The 24,957-nt window shown below is 33.8% G+C and overlaps 2 protein-coding genes across 3 annotated transcripts in view; one reads left to right on the forward strand and one right to left on the reverse strand.

The window, feature by feature from the left end:
• Positions 1-24,957, forward strand: part of LOC309863077 (uncharacterized protein) — a 185,611-nt gene that overhangs the window by 55,633 nt on the left and 105,021 nt on the right. The window lies entirely within an intron of this gene.
• HSPA4L (heat shock protein family A (Hsp70) member 4 like) overlaps positions 1-24,957 on the reverse strand; it is a 48,045-nt gene that overhangs the window by 13,085 nt on the left and 10,003 nt on the right. For both annotated transcript variants that reach the window (XM_082727562.1, XM_082727563.1), the window contains exons 3-13: positions 21,028-21,085; positions 19,325-19,465; positions 17,483-17,605; positions 14,059-14,158; positions 13,564-13,697; positions 11,383-11,627; positions 11,169-11,245; positions 10,174-10,325; positions 9,604-9,710; positions 6,982-7,115; positions 5,036-5,235 (exon numbers count right to left, since the gene is read on the reverse strand). In XM_082727562.1, coding sequence (XP_082583688.1) covers positions 5,036-5,235; positions 6,982-7,115; positions 9,604-9,710; positions 10,174-10,325; positions 11,169-11,245; positions 11,383-11,627; positions 13,564-13,697; positions 14,059-14,158; positions 17,483-17,605; positions 19,325-19,465; positions 21,028-21,085 — 1,471 coding nt within the window. The remainder of the gene's footprint in view (positions 1-5,035; positions 5,236-6,981; positions 7,116-9,603; positions 9,711-10,173; positions 10,326-11,168; positions 11,246-11,382; positions 11,628-13,563; positions 13,698-14,058; positions 14,159-17,482; positions 17,606-19,324; positions 19,466-21,027; positions 21,086-24,957) is intronic.

Below are 24,957 nucleotides of genomic sequence, written 5' to 3' on the forward strand. Positions count from 1 at the left end.
AAAGTAAACTTCAAAGATTTTTTAATGTCTAAAAGACAAACTTTCAACCAGTTAAAATAAACTCTACTTGGTAAACAATCACAAGTAATAGATTTTTCTGGTCTTTCTTAACCTTATATGGCCATCCTACTAAAAAGATGCCTGGATTTCAGGAATCAGTATAATTTAAGTCTTCTTATATATTTGGAGTTAAGCAAATATAAAATACTCAGAAGGCTATCATGAAGAAATGCTTACTTGTGGCAAAGAGAATAATAAGTTAGAAGATCTTTTAACCAGTTTTCTTTGTAGTTAAAAGGTCAGTTATCTTCTGGGATGCCTGGGTGGCTCAGTGGAGAAAGTGGCTGACTCTTGGTTTTGGCTCAGGTCATAATCTCAGAGTCCTGGGATCAAGCCCTAAGTAAGTAAGTCAGCTTGTGGATGCTGTCTCTGCCCCTCCCCTTGCCCTCTAATGAATCTTTTAAAAAGTTTTTTTTTTTTTAGAAAGCCAAATATTTCTGATGTTCCACCCCACCCTACCCCCAGGCAACTTCCAACTGTAGAATTTCCCTGATCCTGATTGAAAAAAGGTGAAAAAAAATGATATAGTGGTGAGTTGGTACAATGTAGGAAGACACAAATACATTTAACTCTACTTCATGAAATACTAAGAAAAAAAATACTTTCAATTAAGTGGCCAAAATGCTTGATCAGTTAGCATTTTTATTTGATACTTACTGAAAGAGCTCTTCTAACATGTATATATTTATCTCTAAAAGATAAATCATATGAAGTGGTTAAGGTATTTCTAAAACTTCACATTCAAATTTTCAACTCCTCTGAATCAGTTAATTCAGTTGTTAAGTATTTTTCTACAAATACTGTCCTCTCTGCCATCAAAAGCATCAGTGACCCAGCATTTGTTTAAAAATTATTCCAGTATGGTCTCTTAATATTTTCTTATAAGCCCCTGATACTTATTCTGTAAGTTTTATGATGGTATTTTTTTAAGATTTTATTTTATTTATTTGACAGAGATCACAAGTAGGCAGAGAGGCAGGCAGAGAGAGAGAGGGGGGAAGCAGGCTCCCTGCTGAGCAGAGAGCCCAATGTGGGGCTCGATCCCAGGACCCTGGGATCATGACCTGAGCTGAAGGCAGAGGCTTTAACCCACTGAGCCACTCGGGCACCCCTATGATAGTGTTTTCTTTAGAACACCAAAAGGAGTCAGTTTTCAAACAGCAACCAGGACTTGAATTCCTTCCATGAAAGGTCTTGAAAACAATTTGCTGATGTCAAGGGGATGCAATTGCCTAGTCATGCCATTGGGAATAAAAACCAAATTCACACTTGTACAGGTGATGAGAACTGTATGATGAGTACTGCCACTGGCAACAATACATAAAAGATATGATCATTTGCAAAATGATCATATTTCAGATATATTAAAATTTCAGATATATTAAAAAAAAGTAGAAATTGTACAGCTTACAAATGTTATTTGAGAGTAATATGTTAACCTTTTGAAATGATTTGAGAAGGTTCGTACAAATATTATCCATGGTGGGGAAATTAAAAGAAGTGCTTCTAGACTTTGGCTTCTCTAACAGATTTTAAAATTGCATGAGGGTCCAGATCATTTTTCTGTTCCCTGCTATATCCATATACATATTCTAGTGCTTTTAGTTATTTGCTGAATAAAAAGTACTTAGGAATAAAATCCAGGTGTGCCTGGGTGGTACAGTTGGTTAAGCATCCAACTCTTGGTTTCAGCTCAGGTCATGATCTGAGGGTCATGAGACTGAACCCTGTATCAGGCTCCATGCTCAGTGCAGAGTCTGCTTGAGATTCTCTCTCCCTCTGCCCGTTAGCTTGTGCTCTCTAAAATAAGTAAATCTTAAAAAAAAAAAAATGAATAACATCCAGAATTATTATCATGAACTATATAAAGGCTTTACTGGATTTGTCCCTTGATCTACCTTTCTTGCCACTCTCCCCAGCTTCTCCACTCCTGTATCTCATGTATCAGCTACCCTTGCACATTTGTTACAACAAAAAAGGGCTTTCTGCTTCAGTGGCTTTATACTTGTTGCTCACTCAGCCCAGACATCTACCCACACCTTACCTTCAAACTGCTTTCTTATCTTTCAGGCTGGCTTACCTGTTCCTTCTTCACAGAGGCTTTCCTGATCACTACCACACAGTTAATTTCCACTACGCATCCCACCCCCCCCATTAATTTCCTTTATATTTAAATGGTATCTTGTTGTTTCCAGCTTGTCCTTTCCCATTAGAATGTGTTAAAAGACAGATGGAGACCTTTTCTTCCTTGCTTACCACTGTATTCTCAGTGCTTAAAACAGTGCCTCGTACATATAAGCAATCAGATATTTTGAAAAAATGGTCAACAATTGGGGAATAATAAAATCAAAGTATATTAGTACAGTAAGTGGCATATAGTCTTTCTGATCTCTGCTTTTGTGACAAAGACAAAGCTGTGATAACTTCTTAGCATGACCATATATTAATATATATATGTGTACATGTATGTGTATATATATATACACACATATATATTTATACCTAGAAATATTAATTTTGAGGTATCTTTATATTGAAGAAAAGTCAGTAATCTGTTGATTTTTTTGGGAAAACCAAAGCTATCCTAATTTTTAATTAAAAAAAAAAAAAGAGACCCATAAAATAATCTTTCATAAATCAACTCATGGAAAAGCCCCCCCAGCAAAAAAGATTCCTGCTGCATACTGGGTTTACGTCAAAGCCAATAGTGTCAGCAAACAGGGAAGAGTAAAAAGAACTTACTACCCTCTTAGTTTCCCTCTAAAACTGAAACAATTAAATTCCAAAGTCTACTCTGATTTGGTTCACATTTTTTGGGAAGAAGGAAGAAACAACTTTATAATGGTATGTAAGACTTAGCTCTTAAACTTCTGGATACAGAATTTAAAAAATCCTAGAGAAAACCATTAAGAAATAAATACAGCATACAGGATGTTTTCTACACAGGACACTCAAACATCACTCCTTGTTAGCAATGCGTTGGAAATGAACTACAATTTATTCAACACTTACTATATCCAGCTATGGTAGGGATTTAAAAGGAGATAATAGGTATGGTACATGCCTGCTAAATATGCCAAGGATATGATCCACAATATTAACCTTTCTTTTTTTCTTGATTATGTATGTTGTAGAAAGAATATTTAGGAACATCTTACTTATCTAGAAGAAATCCCTTATATGGGGACATCAACTACCTGGAAATGTTCCTATAAGCCAAAACACTCTTGTGTAGGCAAGTCAGTCTCTTGAATGGCCAAAGCAGCTGTCATAACTTCATACCCTTTATTCACAGGTACAATCTTTTAAGTCCACATCCAGATCATTCTTTCAAGCCCACAGACAAAATAAAAGCAGCAGGTGGCAGAAAAATGGATGCTAAATTATTGTTTTTAGTGCCTAGGATCTGCTATATACAGAAAATGAAATAAAGGTCTCAGCATAGAGTATTAAGAAAAAGAAGTGAAGAAAACTGAAATAGTTATGAAAAACTCATCCTAATGGCATAAAGAGTGCTCTCAATATTAGTAAAAATAAATCTTAATGGATTAAATGTACATGTCTGACAAATTATTATGAACTACAACTAAGAAAACTAACTTTTCAAAAAAAAACTAGTCTTACATTAATTATAAAAAATTTATACTCTTTACTAACAGATTAAGACACTTCTTTTCTCCTCAGTTCAAGGAAAGATACAATAGCAAAATAATACATGGGAAGAAGAATGAAAGAAAATGCCACGATCCTTCTTAAATGGGTAAATGGGTACTTTAAACAGCAGCAGAATTCTGATCAATGTGGAAGATTTTAGTGTAAGTATTAATAAAAACAAAGAGACAAACTTCACAAAAGGTAGAAACAGTCTTGAAATTTAACAAAACAAAATCCATTTTTAAAAAAAAGATTTATTCTTCTATTTGAGAGAGAGAGGGCACATGAGCAGGAATGGCAAAGGGAGAGAAAATCTCAAGCAGACTCTCCAACGCAGGGCTTGATCTCACAATCCTGAGATCACAGCCTGAGCTGAAATCAAGAGTTGGATGCCCCATGAGCCACATCACCCAGGCACCCTCAAAATCCATTCTTAATATACACAAAACACAAAAAATCTAGGGCAGATTTCCAAAACAAAATCTAGTATCCCATTAAAAATAACTTATAAATAGTACTTATATAAAAAGATGAAACCTTTATGTAATGGAAAATATCACGTTCTCCTAGATTCCTGCATCTAAAGTATATGAAGAGTAATATAGTCTTAGGGTCATGTAACTCTTTCCTAAGGAAATAAACAGTCTAAAATCTGTACTGACATTACTGAATGTATAGCACACTCTTATGTTCAAATACCAAGATATCTCCTAAGCCCAGAAAAATAGCATTAAGCATGTACTTTAATCTAAAAAAAGGTACATGTATAGTTCAAAATGTATCAGTCTGAATGGATTTATCTCTAAGCTAAAAAGCTAGCCATAATACATGTTTTTAATGGAAATAAAAAAGAATTTAGGAAATACAACTCCAAACACATGTGTTTCATGTAGGGCTATTAAAGATGCAAAACCTCAGGTGCTTGGGTGGCTCAGTGGGTTAAGCCTCTGCCTTCAGCTCAGATCATGATCTCAGGGTCCTGGGATCGAGCCCCGCATCGGGCTCTCTGCTCAGCGGGGAGCCTGCTTCCTCCTCTCTCTCTGCCTGCCTCTCTGACTACTTGTGATCTCTGTCTGTCAAATAAATAAATAAAATCTTAAAAAAAAAAAAAGATGCAAAACCTCTAAAGAGTTTAAAAATGTGAAAGATGTACAGCATTTAAAATTATACTTAAAAAATCATTCTTTGATGCTTTTATTTAAAAAGTTTATATCAATTTTTACAGTAAAATCTCAGAGATTAATATTTTCAACTTTTAAGCTATCAGTTATAACTAAGAAACTATTTATTAGAGGAACCTTGAAATAGGCTTTCTACATACCACATCATCTTTGCTTTCATTCTTAAATGAAGTTTCTGTCTCCATAGGAGCATCACTGTGATCCCCTTCCACATTTTGCTTCTCAATTACTGATGCACTGGCCACACTGAAGATTCCATGAATGTTAACACGAACTTTAACCTTCACTTTGGAACTATCACCATCAGACTGAGGAAAAACATTCTGAATAGTGAAGCTCCCTTAAGGAAAAAAGAGCTTCCATCAGAACATGAGCCTCCAATTAATTTATTCATTCATTCTTTTAGATGAAGGCAAATAATCATAAATTATATCCAGAATAACTACTGTGGAAAATGCACTGACCCTAGATCACCTCTTTTTTATATCTTAATGGACCTAATATTAAGAATTAGAAGGGTTAAGCAGCCTGCCCAAAATCATCAATGCTAGGACAAAGTTAAGTTGGAATTTCAACAAAGGACAATTTGACTCAAGGCAACAGAGCTTTTAAGTATTTTATAAATTGCTATTTTAAAACCAAAATAACAAAATTCAATTTATGAGCTTTCCATAAAAATGGAAATTATCCTTTTGCTCCAAAGTTTTGCAAATCATAACCATCTTGGTAATTCGCAAATAAAGCAATTTTTAAAAAATTTACCCTATAACAAAATTGCTAAGTTATTCAGTCACAAATAAAGCAAATAAAGCAATTTTTAAAAAATGTACCCTATAACAAAATTGCTAAGTTATTCAGTCACTAATACCTACAGAGATATTAACTTTTCACTTTAAGAAACTATTTTATTATATCTTTTAAAATACCTATTTTTAGGTAATCTCTACACCCAACATGGGGTTTGAACTCATAACCCCAAGATTAAGATTCACACAACGCTTCCAACTAAGCCACCCAGGTGCCCTTCTGCTGTTTTATTTTTAAAAATCCATAATATATAATGATATCTATAGGAGAAAGGACACTAGGCAGAAAAACTGAAGTAAAAAATTTGGTTGACCTTTGTTACAGGTTGAATTGAGACCCTTACCCTCAAATTAATATAAAGTCCTATTCTCAAGTACCTCAGAAGATGACCTTATTTGGAAGACAAGGTCTTAGCAGAGGTAATCAGGTTAAAATGAGGTTATCAGGGTAGACTTTAATCCAGTGACTGATGTCCTTATATGGAGACAGATACACATATAGGGCAAATGTCATGTGAACATGACGATGGCCATCTACCAACCAAGGACAGAAGCCTGGAGCAGATCCTTTCCTCAAAACCCTCAGAAGGAATCCTGTCAACACTTTGATTTCATACTTCTAGCTTCTAGAACTGGAGACAACAAATTCTGTTTGAGCCACTCAGTTACAGAAGCAAAGGCAACGAATTCCACCTTCCCTAACTTATTTCTACTGCTTTAAATAACATATTTGAGATATTCAGATTGTTCCCTTTTTAGTCTATCAATAAAAGCAATACAAATAGAAAATTTAAAGAATTATAAATTATTCCTTCTCTTAAATGTTATAAAAATCATACTTTGTTTTATATCTCTAAAAAAGATTACTCAGCTAAAACAGTTATTACAGTCCCCAATTTTCACTTTTGTATTGATCCAATGATATGTATTCTAGTTGTTGTCAGGGAACTTAAGTTTAAACTCAGACTACATAGTCAGTCTAACAGCACAATTTCAACTTACTGTTAAAGGAGTTTTTCCATAAAAAAATGACCCTTACCCAAATCTTTCAGGTAAATTACAGGGCATTTTAAATAGAGAAGTCAAAATGAATTAAAAATATTCAGATCTGCTGTTAGTCCAGGATAAACTGTGAGTACTAAAAGCGCATGTTTAGAAAAAGTATGAATAGCTTTCAGTGCTAGCTTATCTCAAATATCAATTTATTAATTACTTGATTCAAATGTTAATATATTTTCTAAAGCAAACGTTTGTGAAATTTTTTTCTTGAGTTCTCTTACCAATTCTTGGATCAGGATAAGGCACTTCATGTAAATTAGTATAAAATGCTTCTAGTTCAAATGGTTCCTTCTTGTGGAAAGTAATGACTTTTGAAAATGGGGCAGGATGGTTCTTACAGAATACTTCACATTCCCTAAAATGAAGTGGGAAAATAGTTCAAAATAAACAGAAAGTTGTCTATGAATCGAGAATCCATGTGATTCCTAATTCAAAAGCAGCAATTCTAAAGACCTCTATCACAAATGTAAAGATAAAGAATTACTGGTTTTGCTATGAACATATAATTTGATAGGTTTATGGCTCAAAGTTTTTAGAATGTCTGTCATGAGACAATTTTATCCTACAAAAAAAAAGAAAAATGAACCGAGATAAGATATTTTGAGGCCAAAATACAGGAAGTAGTTTTATGCTCACATCTGTGGACCAAATCCTATCAGTTTCCAAAATACTTGTCATATGTAACCCTTTTAATTCTAGCTCCCTTTAAAATAATTTGAAACTAATTTCAAACTTACAGAAAGAAGCAAAAATAACAGCACAAGGAACAAGGAACAACACCTATATATCTTTTAACTAGATTTACTGCCAGCATTTTATTCCTCTTTTCTCATCACTTAAGTGCACACTCTATGTACATGTGTATTTTTTTCAGAACCAGTGGAGGGTGATACCATACATTACAGCCCTATTTACATCTAAGTACTTCAGTGTGTATTTCCTAACAGGGATATTTTCTACTATAACCACGGTACAGCTGTCAACTTTATAAATTTGCACTGATACTTCCATATTCCAACTTCTTCAACTGATGTAATAACATCGTATTTCTTCCTCTCTAGTAAAGGAAGTTTAAAAATCTACATAAGAAGTCCCACTCTTAAACAGTTTAACAGAAGTAGCTTAAACTATTGTTTATAGTGGCCCAGAATCTTACTCTATAATACTATACCATTACCCTATTCATTATGCAAGGTTTGCAAATCTCATATTCATGGACCTTGCCCTCTATCCCAGCTTTCAAAAACCTACATTATCTTTTACTTTCTTATTGTAATCACTAGGATAGATTTACTTTTCAATTTAACTCCCCATATGTTTCTTAAAATACTTTTCTGGATCACTGTATCTTCAACTGAACTTAACTTTAATTATCTTCTTTAAAGTTTATTTAGGGGCTCTGGGTGGCTCAGTGGATTAGGCATCTGCCTTCAGCTCAAGGCATGATCCCAAGGTCCTAGGAAGGAATGCTGCAATGGGCTCCTTGCTTAGCAGGGAGTCTGCTTCTTCCTCTGCCCCTCACTCTGCTCATAACCTCTCTCTCTTTCTCTAATAAATACAATCTTTAAAAAAAACAACGTTTATTTAAGTTAATCTCTACACCCAACATGGGGCTCAAACTTACAACCCCAATATCAAGAGTCACATGCTCTTCCAACTGAGCCATCCAGGCGCCTCTGAAGTTAACTTTAAAGAACAGCATTTCTTGCCTCAAAATTGACATTAGGACATGCCATTTAAATGTTCTGCAAAACATTCACATCAGACTGATGATCTATAGTTTCAGAATTTGTGTAAAACTTTTAGTTTCTTGGGGGTGTGGATGTATAGAGCACAGAACAAAATTTTAAAAGTAACTTTAAAAGCTAAATACAGGTTTACCTTTTTGTACAAATTTTAAGCTCTGAAAACTAGTCAGATATATTATTGGAAACACAAATTTTTATTTTGGTAGGGAAGCAAGCTACTTCAATCTTAAGCAATAAAAGCATGAAAAGACTGTGGCTCATGAAAGTCAGAAATGCAAATCTATTAACAAAGTACTTATTTTCACTTTCAGAATGTTATCTTTAAAAGCATAGAAGAAAATGAGCTGCAACAGATAATTTAGCAATGTTAAAAGGAATATAAATTGGTATAATCTTTTTGGTGAACAGTGTGGCAATACTGGTTATAATAATGCTCAATTCGGTCCTATATAGTTATCTTACAGATATACTAAACCCAACTAAACAACGAAATGTGTACAAGGATGTTCCTAATAGCACTAATTTAATCAGAAAAAATAAGACTTAAGTGTGTATTCATTAAATTAATTATGGCACACACAACTGCTGAGAAAACAGTCACTATCTATTGACATGGAAAGGTAATATATGACATTTTAAAAAGGAAGTCGCACTGGAAAACACTCGGATAATGATGTATGTATTTAAAAAGTGCAACTTTTATTTTTGGATATTCAAGAAAATGGATAAATATAAGTGTAGCTATTAACAATGGCTACCTTTGTAAAATGGGCTAAGTAGGAGTTGGGGTAGGGCAGATGCAGGTTAAGTTTTTATATTTCCATATTGTGATTTTATTTGAAAATAAGAATGATTTACTTTATAATAAAATATTAAGAATATGCCATCATGGTTTACATATTATATGATATTTTATAGTTCCTTTTCTCTAACATTTTATTCAAAAGTATTTGAGTTTTCATAAATAAAATCTTTAAAAAAAAAAAGTATTTGAGAGTTTTGAGAGTTTTAGAAGCGTAAATTCCTCTAGTTCAGAAAGTTGTTTCAATTGGTTATTTACAACAAGCTCTAACCAAGGCCTTAAAAGTAACTTACCCAGTTCCATCTTCAAAAGAGGTTTTCCATCTTAATGTGATTGAATAGGGAACAAGGTCTGTTATAGAAAATTCACGCACTTTAAATGCTGGTGAGAGAATCGCACACTGAAAATAAGATGTATACCATATTTAAATCAACAAACACAAAACATACAGTAGGTTACCTGAATGAACTGCTTGATAAAGTCCTTGTAATAAAATCGTTACATCCTAAAAATTATAGTCTTTTGGTAAGAGCTACTTTAAAATGCCAAGAGTACTCTTTATGACAAAATTACAAAAATATAAAGTATTTTTAAATCTGAAAAAATAATTTAAAATGGGAATAATTATAAGAATTCATAAAGTAAATGTTCTTTCACTACAGTATAGACATTGTCCTATGACAGTTTAAAAACAAATTGGAAAAATGCAAGACTTACTTATCAGAAATAATTTTAATTTATTTTTAGCCTATTGACAAGTGGTTCGAACAAATATTATTAAAAGGTCCCTTTAGGCTTATCACCATATTTCTGGCAAAAAAAAATACCCTGTAAAAAAGAGGGGGATTATTAAATAATAATACCTGTAATGCACATCCTCTTGCAACAGCTTCATCAGCATTTAATGTGGTACTTATGTCTTTAAGAAAGAATTTAGTGATTTGTTCTTTCACGGCAGGAATTCGAGTTGCTCCCCCTACAATTTCTATACTACTTATGTCTTCACGTTGCAAGTCTGGAAAACAAAATGTTTTTAATTGAGAAAAATACGATAGTCTTTATTAAAATGTGACCAAAAGACCTTGGAAATTACTTTAAAAAAAAATTGATTTCGTTTTTGCTAAAAACAAGACTAAATAGAAGGAAGATAAAAACAAACTTTAGAAAAAGGCAAAACTTAATAAATATTAACTATCCATGCGTCAAGCACTGCACTTGGTCCAGATGACAGAGTGACAATAAGAACAGACAAGTACCTCATGGGCTCTCCAAATTCCTTCAATTTTCTAATTTTCACCTCACAAATACCCATAGAAAGTACTGGTTACCAAAAACCTTAACAAAAAGCAATCATGTCCCATTTCTACTTTTTTCTCATTTAGACTTTAAAGGATACTTACATATAAACACCTCCAAATATAACTAATGTTAGTTTTATGATGTAAACAATAACATAAGTCAGGAATTAGTCTTATAAACCCAGATTCATAGCGCCTTTACTCTTATGAATGAAGCTAAAATCTCCTTCTCTAAAACGAGAGATAAAGGGGACCTGGGTGGCTCAGTGGGTTAAGCCTCTGCCTTTGGCTCAGGTCATGATCCCGGGATCCTGGGATTGAGCCCCACATCAGGCTTTCTGCTCGGGAGGGAGCCTGCTTCCCCGTCTCTCTCTGCCTGCCTCTCTGTCTACTTGTGATCTCTCTCTGTCAAGTAAATAAAATAAAAAATCTTAAAATGAAAGCTAAAAATCTTCAAAAAACAAATGAAAGTTTTCATCGCTTTTACTATTTCCTACCCCATTCAAGTGAATTAATGCCATAATACAATTTTGATGGTTAGTCCAGTAATTTACACTTACTAGCTTGTTCCATTACTGCTTTTAATGGTGGCTCAACTCTGGAGAAGAGGGAAGCACATAACTGTTCAAACTGAGCCCTGTGGAAAAATTAAATAAAATTCATCATTTTAGGATATAAAATTCAAGTAGATCTTCTAAACAGGATGAAAAATATCAGACATGATCTAAACATAAAATAAGCCAACACTTCTTAAATTGAAAACATACACGGTACCTGTTCATTTTACTAGAAACATCAAGGTCATTCATGAAACACTCAATGTTCAGTGGAAGATCTGATGCATTTGCACTCATCAGCTTCTTCAGTTTTTCACATTCCTGATACAAACGCAACAAAGCCCGAGAATTTTCTTTCACATTTATCTTGTATTTGGTCTTGAACTCCTCACAGAAGTAGTCTACTAAAGCCTCATCAAAGTTCCTGCCACCCAAATATGGATCAAAGGTGGTAGCCAAGACCTGTTTAACCAAAAAAACCAGAACTGAATTTTCAGAAATATAAATGCTTTCAAAAAGGTAAAAACCAACTTTTAAAATAAAAATAAAGTTAAAGGCAAAAATCTTGTCAAAAAGGGGTGTCAAACTAGCTATCACTTATACTAATTATCACTTATATTTAAAACATACTTACCCATTCTGAATTATCTATTTTGGGTTGCAGATCCATATACCATAATTATAATTAATTCTATTTCTGAATAATTTAGTTATAATTAAAACTTCGCTATCTCATATCCGTTGATTCTATAACAACACTGAACAGACAGGCCAAAAACCAAGTTTAAGAGAGCAAAAGAACAGTTCTAAAGCATGAAATCAAAACAAAACAGCCAAGAAAAGCCAATTCAAAGATTCAATCTAAAACAGCACAACTGGTCAATTTTCAGGTCAGGAATTAGGCCTTCTAACTACCATGAAAAAAAAAAAAGCCAAGCCATTTTTATACCATTTTTATAAAAACATAGAGCAAAAGAATACATGAAAAACCAAAAAATAAAACACAAGAAAGTGAAGAAAAGAAACAAAAATTAATAATATAATAAACTTGTTGACCAATGAGCCCCAGCTAGTGGATGGATCAAAGAGTAGTATAAAAGTCACAGAACTTGAACATCATACCTCTTGAAAATGCAGGAGCAAGATATCTAGTCTCTCTCTCCAAGGTAGAGGACACAAATGTCTACTTATACTAGTCACTTAAAAAATAGAAACCCCACTGTTGGTGTGGCTCCTCAGGTTTTTTTCACAAGAATGTGTGATAGAACAATAGTAAACCCTACAGAAAGTTGTAAACATAATGTGACTGGGTTATCAGCCCACAAACTAGTATGGAGAATTCATGGATCAACTTCTTGCTAGGACCAGTACCACACAAAATTAACTGCAAAACTATGTTAGTATGTGACTAGTGCAAACATGCACCCTTCTGGACAGAAGGGCCACAGATATGGCTACTTGAAGGCATCTACTAAAAAGGAAGGGAGGAAAATATTCTTAAGTTAAAATTCAAAACTAAACAACAGATTAAACCAATTTACAGAAAACTATCCTATATTCATTATAAGTCATTACCCTTGTGGGATGTTACTATAAACTGTGAGACAAAAGGCTCTAAAAGGTCTGTTGGATAGTATTTCATCTTCTAAGTAACTTCTACATATGTGACTGATGATGAGAGACAAGATGATAAGATGACCAATGTAAAAATGAATGTAAAATCAAATACAAACTATAAGATAAGCACACAGAACTAAATGATGCCACATTCTAGAAAATTATAATTAGAACTCCTGGATAAGGAAAGTTTATAAAACAAAGGGAATGGGGGCGCCTGGGTGGCTCAGTGGGTTAAAGCCTCAGCCTTCAGCTCAGGTCATGATCCCAAGGTCCTGGGATCGAGCCCCACATCTGGCTCTCTGCTCAGCGGGGAGCCTGCTTCCTCCCTTTCTCTCTGCCTGCCTCTCTGCCTACTTGTGATCTCTGTCAAATAAATAAATAAAATCTTAAAACAAAAAAACAAAAAAACCCAAAGGGAATCATTTTAGAAAATTTTTCCTAAATATATTTATGGATAGTAATGTACTTAAAGCTCCCTGTAGGTGACTTAACACCTTGACAATAGAAACAGCTAATACAAATTACAGTATCTATTATAAGGCATTCCAAGCATTTATCATACATTAAAACTAATTTTTCCTCAAAAATTCTGAGGTAATTACTGATACTATCTTCAGGTGGCAAACCTGAGATTTAAGGAGAGTATGTAACTTGCTCAAGGTCACAGTTTTTAAGTGGCCGAGCCAGGATTTAAACCCAGGCACTAAGGTTCTCTATATTGTCTTACATGCTCTCTTAACCATTAAACTTACATATAGCAAATCATTTATTTACTTACTTTAAGTTTTCCTTTGTTAAAAGCACAAACGGAGACCTGGTAGGCAGAATGTCCCATATCAATAAATACTACATTTCTTGGTTTCTCATCCAGTGGGGGAAGATCCTGTTTATAAATTCCATATGCTAGTGCAACTGTGTAAGAACAAAGAAATTACATTAGTATCAGGATAGCAATCTCTTGGAAAACAAAACATAAGTCCTTTTGATACTGCACTTTCATAGAGAGTAATATAAATTATATTGTCTTCAAAGTCAATTAATTTTTTATAATTTGGTTACTGTTTTTATTTTTCCTTTAGAATCATTTGCTATATACAATTCTTACAGCAAATATAAGACATACTTAACTTTTAGCAAAATACTGTACTACAAAACTAAAGGTTAAAAGAGCTAGTACACAGTAAGTTTTAAAAAGATAAATGCTTTATATTAAAACAAAAACAACCAGAACAGTATTTTTCTGACAGTGATTTTCAAACTGCAAAGTGCTCACCTGCAGTAGTTTCATTCATCAACCTTAAACAATTTAAACCTGCAACCTGGGCTGCAGCCATCACAGATCTTCTCTCAGCATCAGTGAAAAAGCTAGGAATCTGGTATTTTAAAACAGTAATTAAAATATATTAGTTTGATGTAATAGATTTTAAACATTTCATCAGTTAAAAACGTAAAATAACTGCTCTAAAACTTGTGTAGGGCTTAAGGCAAAGAATGGTGTTCTAATTAAATAAACAAGAAAAAAAACACTAGTTTTCTTTTTGGCAATTTCTATACCATAAAGTGTTTATCTAAGTTTGAACACAAATTTAAAGCAATTAATAAGATGAAATTATACTTCAAGATTTCCAAACTATGTTCATCTAAATCCTTCTTGTGTTGGGTCTGCTCTATGGAAAAAAAAAAGTTTGTTCATCTTTAATAATGAAAAATTGAAAGCCCAAGACTGTTAAAATGATATCCAGTAGCTATTAACAATATATCTTAGTATTTCCATATAATGGAATACTACGTGGCTGTTAGAATCAGGCAGATCTGAATGGTCATGGAAGAGTATCAATACTGATTAGAAAAAAGGACATGTATAGCATGATTTTTGTGTAGGTATATGTTAGCTAGGAGAATATAAAACCCAAGGTTTGCAGTGCCTATCATCTCAAAGGGAGGGGGTACCTATATTACAGGGGACTTATGAAGAGAAGTGCTTCTTTTAAAATCACCAAAAACCACTATATGTTTAATTAATGTTAATTAAAGATTTTATTAAAAGATAACTGAGACATTTAAGATTTACATATACTTAGTTCTGTCAAACTTTGATTTTTGTCTACAGACAGATTTCTGAGAAGCTAATTAAGTAGGAATACCTGGGTGGCTCAGTTGGTTAAGTATCTGACTTAGGCTGATCTTAAGTCATGATCTCAGGGTCCTGGGATAGGGTCCTGACAGAGGGAGTCAGCTCTTCCCTTCGCCCTCCCCCTGTGTGTGCATGGGTACTGCATGCTCTCTCCCTTAAATAAATAAATCTTTTTAAAAAAAAGCTAATTAAGTACATTCATGTACAAAATGACTTGAAGCTCTTCCAATTTTAAGTAAGTTGTCTCCAATTTTATTGCTTTTTGAAGTCAGAAATTTCATTTAACAGATACTAACAACAGGAAAAGAACTTGAATTTTGATAAACTGTTTATCCTGATTTTGCTATTATCCTTCTGACAAAAATCCAAATTCTAATATAGACTTCATTTAATACTCATTGAGCACTTATGTAACCAGTACTTTTCTAACCACTTAGGGATATAACAGTGCATAAAACAGAGAAAATACTTCCCCTTATATAGCTCACAATGTGTCTATCACACTAACTACAAAGTAAATAATGGCCAAAATGTTCATCATGCTCTCTTCTGACATTAACTTTCTTTTTTTAAAATTTCTTTTCAGCATAACAGTATTGTTTTTGCACCACAGCCAGTGCTGCATGCAATACCTGCCCTTCCTAATACCACCACCTGGTTCCCCCAAACTCCCTCCCCCCACCCCTTCAAAACCCTCAGGTTGTTTTTCAGAGTCCATAATCTCTCGTGGTTCACCTCCCCTTCCAATTTCCCTCAACTCCCTTCTCCTCTCTAACTCCCCATGTCCTCCATGCTATTTGTTATGCTCCACAAATAAGTGAAACCATATGATAATGGACTCTCTCTGCTTTGCTTATTTCACTCAGCATAATCTCTTCCAGTCCCGTCCATGTTGCTACAAAAGTTGGGTATTCATCCTTTCTGATGGAGGCATAATACTCCATAGTGTATACGGACCACATCTTCCTTATCCATTCCTAATATTAACTACTGATGTGAAAGTATTATCAAGTATAGTCAATGAACTTGAATTTAAGATGGATTTTAAAACCAAACTCCCTATGATGTATACTTTCAACTGGTAGTACAAGGGAAGAGTTATAGGCAGAGGCTTGGGAATGAAATACAGGGGTGTGAATTCTGGCTTACAACTCATTAGCTCTGTTGATTTGGGGCAAGTTATTTAACTTCTGTGTGTCCGCTTTTTAATCTATAAAACTGGAGTTAAAAATATCCTACCTTCATAGGGCGGTTCTGAGGATTAAATGAGTTAGTACTTATGAAATGCCTGCAACATTGCCTGGCCAAAGGTAAACTCTAGTATTTGCTATTATTAAATGGTCAGAATAGAAAATATTAAAGCTCTATTATTTTTCCTCTCATTCAAAAAATTCTAAATACCTATAATAATCTAATTACTAAATTCCAGTGGAGTTTATAATCTAATTCTATTTTTCTGAGGACAGGAGACTGTTGAAATTAGGTAGAGAAGTTTAATAATATTAGAAACATACTCACATTTAAGTGACAACATGTAACTTTAAAAAATTATCAGTATATAATGGGATCTCAAAAGATAAATGATGAAATGTTCTATGAATCCTTAAAGACCTTTTCTTTTTGAAAAATATTGCATGCTCTCTTATATGTGGAATCTACAAAAGTTAAATTCATAGAAGCAAGAGAGTAAAGTGGTGGTTACCAGGAGCAAGGAGGTGGGGGAAATGGGGAGATACTGGCCAAAGATTACAAAGTTTCAGTTATGTAGGATGAATAAATTCTAAAAATCTAATATATAGCATATGGTGTCTAGAGTTAGTTATAGTGTATTATATACTGGAAATCTGCTAAGAAAGTAGATCTTAAGTGTTCTTGCCCCACACACAAAAATAGTACTTGAGATGGGTATATTAATTAATTAATGATTAATTAATGATTACTGCTCAATTGCAGTAATCATTATCATTTCACTATGTATATGTATGTCAAAGGATCATGCTACACACCTTATACCTAAACAACTTTTACTTTAAAGGAGATACAATGGGATTCTGGGGGGGGGTGATAAATATGTTTATAATACTGATAATTATTGATGATGGTTTTGTGTAAACATATGTCAAAATTTCTGAAACTATAGCATGTTAAATATATCCAATTTTTCATTTAAAAAAATATTTTTTCTTTCTGATACAAAATATACAAATATATATAATCTCAAATTCCCAAATGGGAATTTTCAATTTTGCCATGGAATGTTAAGGTCCCTACAGGTGGAAAGTTAAGAGTGACCAGGAAAGATTCTGAGGAATTACTGGCAGGTACGGCAGTCACTAATCATATACACTGTTTGTTTTTTTTTAAGATTCACAGATTATCATACTGACTTTTTAGGAAACTAACTCAATCCTAAACTTTACCAAATAAGGTGTTTTTTTTTTTAACATAAAATTTTTTTTAAACTAATTAAAATCAGAAAGAGTAAAGAAAAGGGAAGAAAAATATTTCAATAGAATGTTAATATACTGGAAGGTGCAATTTGAAAGTAGTTAAGTAAACTTACTGAAATCACACAGTCTGCTACTGGTTTCTTCAAAGCATTTTCTGAAGTCTCTTTAAGTTTAGCCAGCAGCATTCCAGTAACTTGCTCAATTGCAAAAGGTCTCTCTTCTTCTAGGTACCGCACCTAAAACCAGAAGTTGAGATATTTATTGAGTCTTTTATTCATCCAATATGATTCTGTGAGGATCTACTCCATACATGATAGACCAACAACAGCGAAAAAGACCATCTTTGCTCAAGGAAGTTATATTCTGAAAAAGATTATACTAGTATTACCACCTCTCGTTTATAAAATTCAAGTGACTTACACGTAGTAATATAACCAAATTGTTCTAAAAAATGTCTTCCTGCCTTAAATCTCTCCTTTTCACAAAAGCAATTTTTCGAAAAGAAAAAAGTTAAAAAAAGAAAAAAATTTGTAAAAGAGAGTGTGTGCTAGTGTACACATAAGCAGGGGGAAAGGGGCAGAAGGAGGCTCCCCACTGAGCAGGAAGCTTGATGAAGGGCTCAATCCCAGGACTGAGATCATGACCTGAGTTGAAGGCAGATGCTTAACGAACTGAGACACCCACATGCCTCTCACAAAAGCAATTTTTAACATTCACTTTCCAGGCATATATTGAGAGAGAAAAAGATCAAATAATCCTTCTTTTGAAAGTTAGAACTCTTATGACCTTAAAATGTAAGATTTAGTCATACAGTTTTAGGAAGAGGAAATTAGAGTATCAGGAAAGAAAATTTCTTATTAAAAAAAGAGGTACTTTATCGATTATTCCAAGGTTTCTAGGAATAATCATTAAGTTAAATATTAGAGATGTATACATGAAATTTCAAAATTATGTTTTTTAGACCAAATAACCACTTCATCTTATACACAGGTTTAAGCACACAAAAGGGAACTTTACAATTCTTCTTGATGAAGAAATACTGGAAGATGTGTGCTTTAGATAATTAAGCCCTTTTATACATATTTTTTTTTTTTTAACATTTAAGCCCTTTTATAATAACCAATAAATTTATGAGCAATATAAAGTTACCTTGGAACCCATATAATAACTACATTTAGTTTACTGAAGAAAAAGTTATGTCTTACTTCTGTGTCCTTAGTGAACCAAATTTTATTCTGTAACACTAAACTCTGGAAGAGCTTTTCTCAAGCAGCACAACATATGTGTGTTTAAGTGTATATATGTATATTTATGTGGCCATATTCATCTCTATGAAGTCACTCCAGTTTATGGCTAAATATTCCATTGTACAGGTACCACAATTCATTTAACCACTCATCAGATGATGAATACTTGGACTGTTCCTACTTTTTTGACTATTATGAACAATGCTATCGTGAAAATCAGGTACAAGTTTTTGTGTGCACACATTATTCAATTCTCTGGTCTATATAATGAAGAGGGAATCTGCTGGGTCATATGGTAACTTTGTTTTGAGGTAAAAAACAGAAAGGCTACCATGTTTTTGTTAACCAATCTATAACTTACCATCTCAGGATGTAGAATTAAAAATCAAGAATCCATCTCTTATTTGGAAGTAGAGTTTGCTTTAATATAACAATTAATATACTTAAGCAGTCTATTTTTCCAAATCACGTATGCCTCTGCCTTTATTGCTTAAATACTGTTCACTTCTAAAAGTTCTTCAAATAATTTTTTCTTGACAATCAAAGTATTGTCTGGATTTTAAAAATTATCTAGGGGCACTCACTAAAGCTTCCTACAAAAGCTGAATATTGGTACATAAGTACTAGGTCTAGTGGAAAAAAATTATAAACAGGTAATATTATTTTGGTTTCTTGAATTTAAATATATTTGTACTCTGAGAAGCTTACCTTAACTCCTGCACTTCCATTAGGCATCTTCTGCAGTTCATAAGGAAGCCTGATCCTTTCCGTTTGCACAATGGGATCATCAAATGATCGCCCGTGAAGCTTTTTGAAGCCATGAATTGTATTTCTTACATTTGTGACTATCTGTTGGCAGCAAACACTTTTATTTATTGATATTTAATGAATGCAAAATCAACATTATGCTAATATTTAAGACCACCGAGTCTCTTTATCCTACACATTTAAGTTTAGAATTATACACAATCATTTGTCTGGCTTCCAGCTGACCGTAAAATTATACAATAAGAATGTATGCATCTTATATATTGCTCCACAAATTCTCTTCCTATCCTAGGAATGTAGACTCAAAATTAATGTCTTCAAAAAAGAAAGAACAAAAATGTAAAACTTTTCAAGTAATACAGTGAAAATCTATCTACAGTTCATCTGTTTGGTTTTCCTCACCTTTTGCTTTAGTGAATTAGTACGTTTGCCTTCTCTTTCTTCCACTTTCATTCCTATGTTTTTATTGAAACACTCTTCCACATTGCCCCCTTTTTCTTTTCCTCTTAATATCTAGTTCTTTGTGAAACTTCCCATGTAGTGAGAATGAAATTTCTTACTGTTGAGAAGTGCTTCTAGGCTGGTAAATTTAAATTCCTTCCGTGTAGCATGACACAAAGTTAAAGTGTCTGAATTTGCAAATGGCTTGTATTTTACCAAAGTAATTTTTTAACTAGAACATCTAGCTCAAACTATACACAATATTGAGATCTAGTTGCTGCCCTCTTAGTTAAAGTCAAACAGATCTTGCTCTTCAGTTACAAGTTACAAGATGAAAGCTACAGGGATGCTGAATTACCACATTGGTCTCTTTAGGAGGAATAACTTTAGTTTGCATTCTTTATAGAGACTCTTATCTGTGATACGCTTAGAAGATCACACAGAATATAAGATGTAAACTTTAGTGAAGAAGTCATTTTGGCACAAACTCAACATGTGTTAATGTACAATATGAAAGTGTAAAAGATAACATTTTCATAAAGGCCAATTGGAAGACAACCTTGAGGAAAGTCTTAAGCAAAAATTCCTCGATAAATGAGTCAATTAATTATTCCCATAAAGTCAGGAGGGAAAAAAGACCTATTAAAGTTATTTTATGACAAAAAGAAGACCCAGCTACACGTTAAAATATAAGAAGTAATTGTTAAGGGCTTTTGGATCAGGGAAATAAAGTCTGAGGAAAATGAACCTCTAACAAAAAACGTTAAAAGTAAATGTTCTACTTAAAAGCACTTTGGAAGCTTAGTAATACGAACACTTAAGCAGATTCCAAGCAAAAGTAGCCACACTGGGTTACTCTGGAAATTAGTTCTTCCATCTTTCCCACCTTCTTTTACAAAGACATTGCTTATTTGTTGGAAGTGTACATTCTAGATAGGATACCTCATAGAAAAGTGACCATACAGGGGAAAAAGTGATGTCATACACCCTAACTTCACAACTAAATAAGACTTTTTAAAAAATAAAATATAAGAAATATTTTACAACCCCAAAGCAAAATATACCTATTAAAATACAAAGTTATTCAAGTCTGTCAAATTTCTCTCCTTCTCTTTTCTCACTAACTAGTAAAGTGGGAGCTTGGTTACCAAGATTCCATTAAGTTCTTCCTGTAAGTCAAAACATCTACATTAACAATTTACCTGGCTCTTAGCTGCATTTCCAATGGCTCGAGTTCTTGATCCCAAAGATATACAGGCCCTAAACAAGGGAAAAACACAAAGTTTGTTCCCATGGTATGTTTATATTGATATGTCATTACTCTATCTCTTGTTATGAAAAAAATGAATTAAATGGATTAACATAATGATGTATATTCTAAAAATAGGTTAATGAACATCAGAATTTTGCATAGTTTTGTTTCACAAGTAATAGAACAGTAGTTAAGTCAGAATGTTAGAATTTTTAGAATAAATGTTGCTAATAGCTGGCAATGTTCTGTTGGCTCCCAAAATTGTTTAGTAGGTCTATGATCTACTAAAAAAATTAACAGTGTTTAGTAAGGCCAGGTTGCACAAATCTAAATCCAAGCTCTGTAATTTTGTAGAAATTACTTAACCACTATTTGTCTCCGTTTCCCATCCAGAAGATAGTGCTGATAATACCAACTCACAGGTTTGTAAGAGGATTAAATGAGTGAATATGGGTAAATGGTTTGGACACCATGCTCTTTTTTTTTATTACTGCATTTTGATGTAATTCTGCTTATAAAAGCAATTATAGAGCAACATTTTCATCAAAGTATCATTTCGTGTTATAATTTAAGAAACTGTTTCCATGGGGCGCCTGGGTGGCTCAGTGGGTTAAAGCCTCTGCCTTCGGCTCAGGTCATGATCTCAGGGTCCAGGGTCTCAGCCTGCATCCCTCTCTCTCTTCCTCTGCCTGCCTCCCTGCCTACTTGTGATCTCTGTCTGTCAAATAAATAAATAAAATCTTAAAAAAAGAAAAAAAAAACTGTTCCCATGATTTTAGTTGTAACTAGAGGTACCATTCATTCAACCAATAACTAGGAGCACTGTGTGTATACTAGCTACAATCACCGTTGTTGAATTTATAGTCTACAGAAAAAAATGAACATATATAGGACTATGAACATACGGACATGAATACTAGTGAAAAAGAAAAATCACTTCTATAGGATAAGGCTTAGGAAAAGCAAGCAGAAGAGGTAATTTCTGAATTAAGATCTGAAAGAAGAGAAAAAATTTTAATATGTAAAATGTCCTTTGTCCAAAAGGACATTCCAAGTATGTAGGTATATACCTATTCTCAATACAATAATCAGAGTAATTCTCTTCAAGACCAGGGTCATGAATTTCAGCTGCTGAAACCCTCCAATGGCATCTTGTTTCACAAAGCAAAAGCTTAAGTCTCCCTAACAGCCAATAAAACCCTTCCTGTTCTGGTCCTTGGCTGCTCTACCCTGTAACTTCAATCTAGACACACCAGTCTCTGCTATTTCTAGAATAAGGTAAGCACACTCCTTCCTCAGGTCCTTTGTCCGTGCTATTCTCTATCTCTGGAACACTTCTAAATATACCCATCCACATGGCTTACACTCACTTTTTTCATATCTCTGCTCAAATGTCAGTTTGCCAGTACCTTTTCTATCTTACATAAACAACATTTTCTGCTCCTTCCCAACATATACATCTCCTACTGTTTACCTAATTTTATTTTCCTGCATAATGTATCACCATCTGATACAGTTTATTTACTGACCATCTCCATACCAGGGCATGAACCCCATGAGGGCAGATAACATGTGCTCCATTCCTTTGATCTGCACTATCCAATACTGGAGCCACTAACCAGACATGGCTAATAAGATTTAACCAAAATAAAAAACCTTAGTTCCTCAGCATTATTCACATTTCAAGTGCTCAACAGTCAACTTTCAAGGGCTTAACAGTCATATGCAACCAGTGAGTATAGAGAGAACAGATTATACCTACAACAGAAGAGATATACAGTCGAATAGAAAGTTTTCCTTGATAGTACTGACCTTGATCATTACCTGGTAACATAGTAAAAGTACTTACTGAATGAATAGAAAGATGGCTCCTAAGGGTAATGTTAATTTGGAGAGTAGGAAGAATACAACTTGGCTAGTTTCATTTTTATAATATCGGGGTCAGATTACACAGAGCCTCAAATGGCAAGTTAAAAATTTGAAATTTATCTCAGTAGGTAAAGTGAATTAAAGGCTTCTGAACAAAGAAAAGAACAATCCCTGCTTATACAGAAGATGAAATGAAGAGGAAAGATCCAAGAACAATGCTTTTCTTTTAGTAGGCTCCATACCCAGTGTGGAGCCTAACATGGGGCCTGAACTCAAAAACTAGAGATCAAGACCTGAGCTGAGATCAAGAGTATTAAGAACAGTGCCTTTTTTTTTTTTTTAAGATTTTTATTTATTTGACAGATAGATCACAAGTAGGCAGAGAGGCAGGCAGAGAGAGAGAGAGATGGGAGAAAGCAGGCTCCCTGCTGAGCCTGATGTGGGCCTCGATCCCAGGACCCTAAGATCATGACTTGAGTTGAAGGCAGAGGCTTTAATCCACTGAGGCACCCAGGTGCCCCCAAAACAATGCTTTTTAAGGGTTGAACCGGATACTGCTACACTGGGGGCCACAACATTTTCAAGGAGGGCAAGCAGTTAAATTCATCAGTTAACAGAGTTTGGTTGAATAATTACTTTACATCTGGCACTCAGTTACTAAAGATCTAGCAAGGGGAAAAATACATGGTTTTTGGCTCTTTTGGAACTTACAGTGCTCACACAAATGAAAGTAAACAAGATGCTACAAGAGAGGGTGTACATGATGCTCGATGAGTAGATAATAGAATTGATCTAGAGGAGGAGTATCAGGAAAGGCTAACCCCAAGGAAGCGGTGAGATTTTAAAGAGTAAATGATGATGGGGGTGGAATTAAAAGATTTGGGAGAGATCATTTTGACCACTGTGTACTGATGGGAGAAAGGCTAGAAGTTATCAGTAATCTGTATCAGGATGATGCCAGCTGAGAGAGAGAGAGAGAAAAGGAATTAAGAGTTATTTAGGAGGTACAACTCAAAGGACTTAGTGACAGACTAGATCTTCACTGTCCAATATGGTAGCCACCAGCTGTATGTGATGATTAAGCACATGAAATGTGGAAGTAGGAATTGAGATGTATTCATTTTAAGTGTGAAACATTATCTGGACTTTGAAAATTTAGTATTTAAAAAGAAATATAAAATATCTGAATTTAAAATACGGAAATAAAATTTTGGACATATTGAGATAAATCAAAAATATCAAAATAAATTTCACCTGTTTCTTAGCTTTTTGGTGTAATTACTAAAACATTTATGGATATTGCTAACATTTTTACTGAACAGAGCTGGAATATATAAGAGGAAGAGGCAAGTATCGTGACTAATCTAGGTTTCCCATTTGCAGGAGAGGGTAGAGTGGTGTCATTTAATGAGACAGAAAACACTGTAAAATGGATGGGTTTGAGATGGACCATCGCAGTGCTCACTGGACATGCTGAGATTGAGATATGTTTGAGACACCCAAGTAGATTATCTCTTCCAAATAACTCCTTGATCAACATAGTCCCTGCTAGAGTAGGCATTTGCATACCTAATATGATTATTTATGTGGATGGCTGGCATTCTGTCCTAAAGTTCATCAGAGAAAATATGGATTTGCCTTCTTTTAGCTTACTTTATTATAATCTGTCCTCTCTAGTCCATTATTTGGACACACTTAAGAATATTTTTAGTTTTTTAATACTAGGCGACCATCACTTGAGTATATAGAAAATCTTATTCTTAAGATTGATTCTCAAGAAGTTAACTTTTCTTAGAACACTGAAGCCAAATAAAAGTTTCAACAATTATTAAGCGCTAAATTCTTTGAAACATGCTGCACGCACATATCACTTCACAGAGAAAGCTAAATAGTTACCATTATTATTCTCTGAAGTTAAAAGTAGACAACTTTAAAAGTTTAAACAATTTAGTGTTACAGCTTGGAAATACCTAGTTTCAATACACAGAAAACCTTCCTTACATAACTAAAA

The sequence above is a fragment of the Mustela nivalis genome (assembly GCF_964662115.1).
Source record: "Mustela nivalis genome assembly, chromosome: 4".
NCBI classification, from domain to species: Eukaryota; Metazoa; Chordata; class Mammalia; order Carnivora; family Mustelidae; genus Mustela; species Mustela nivalis.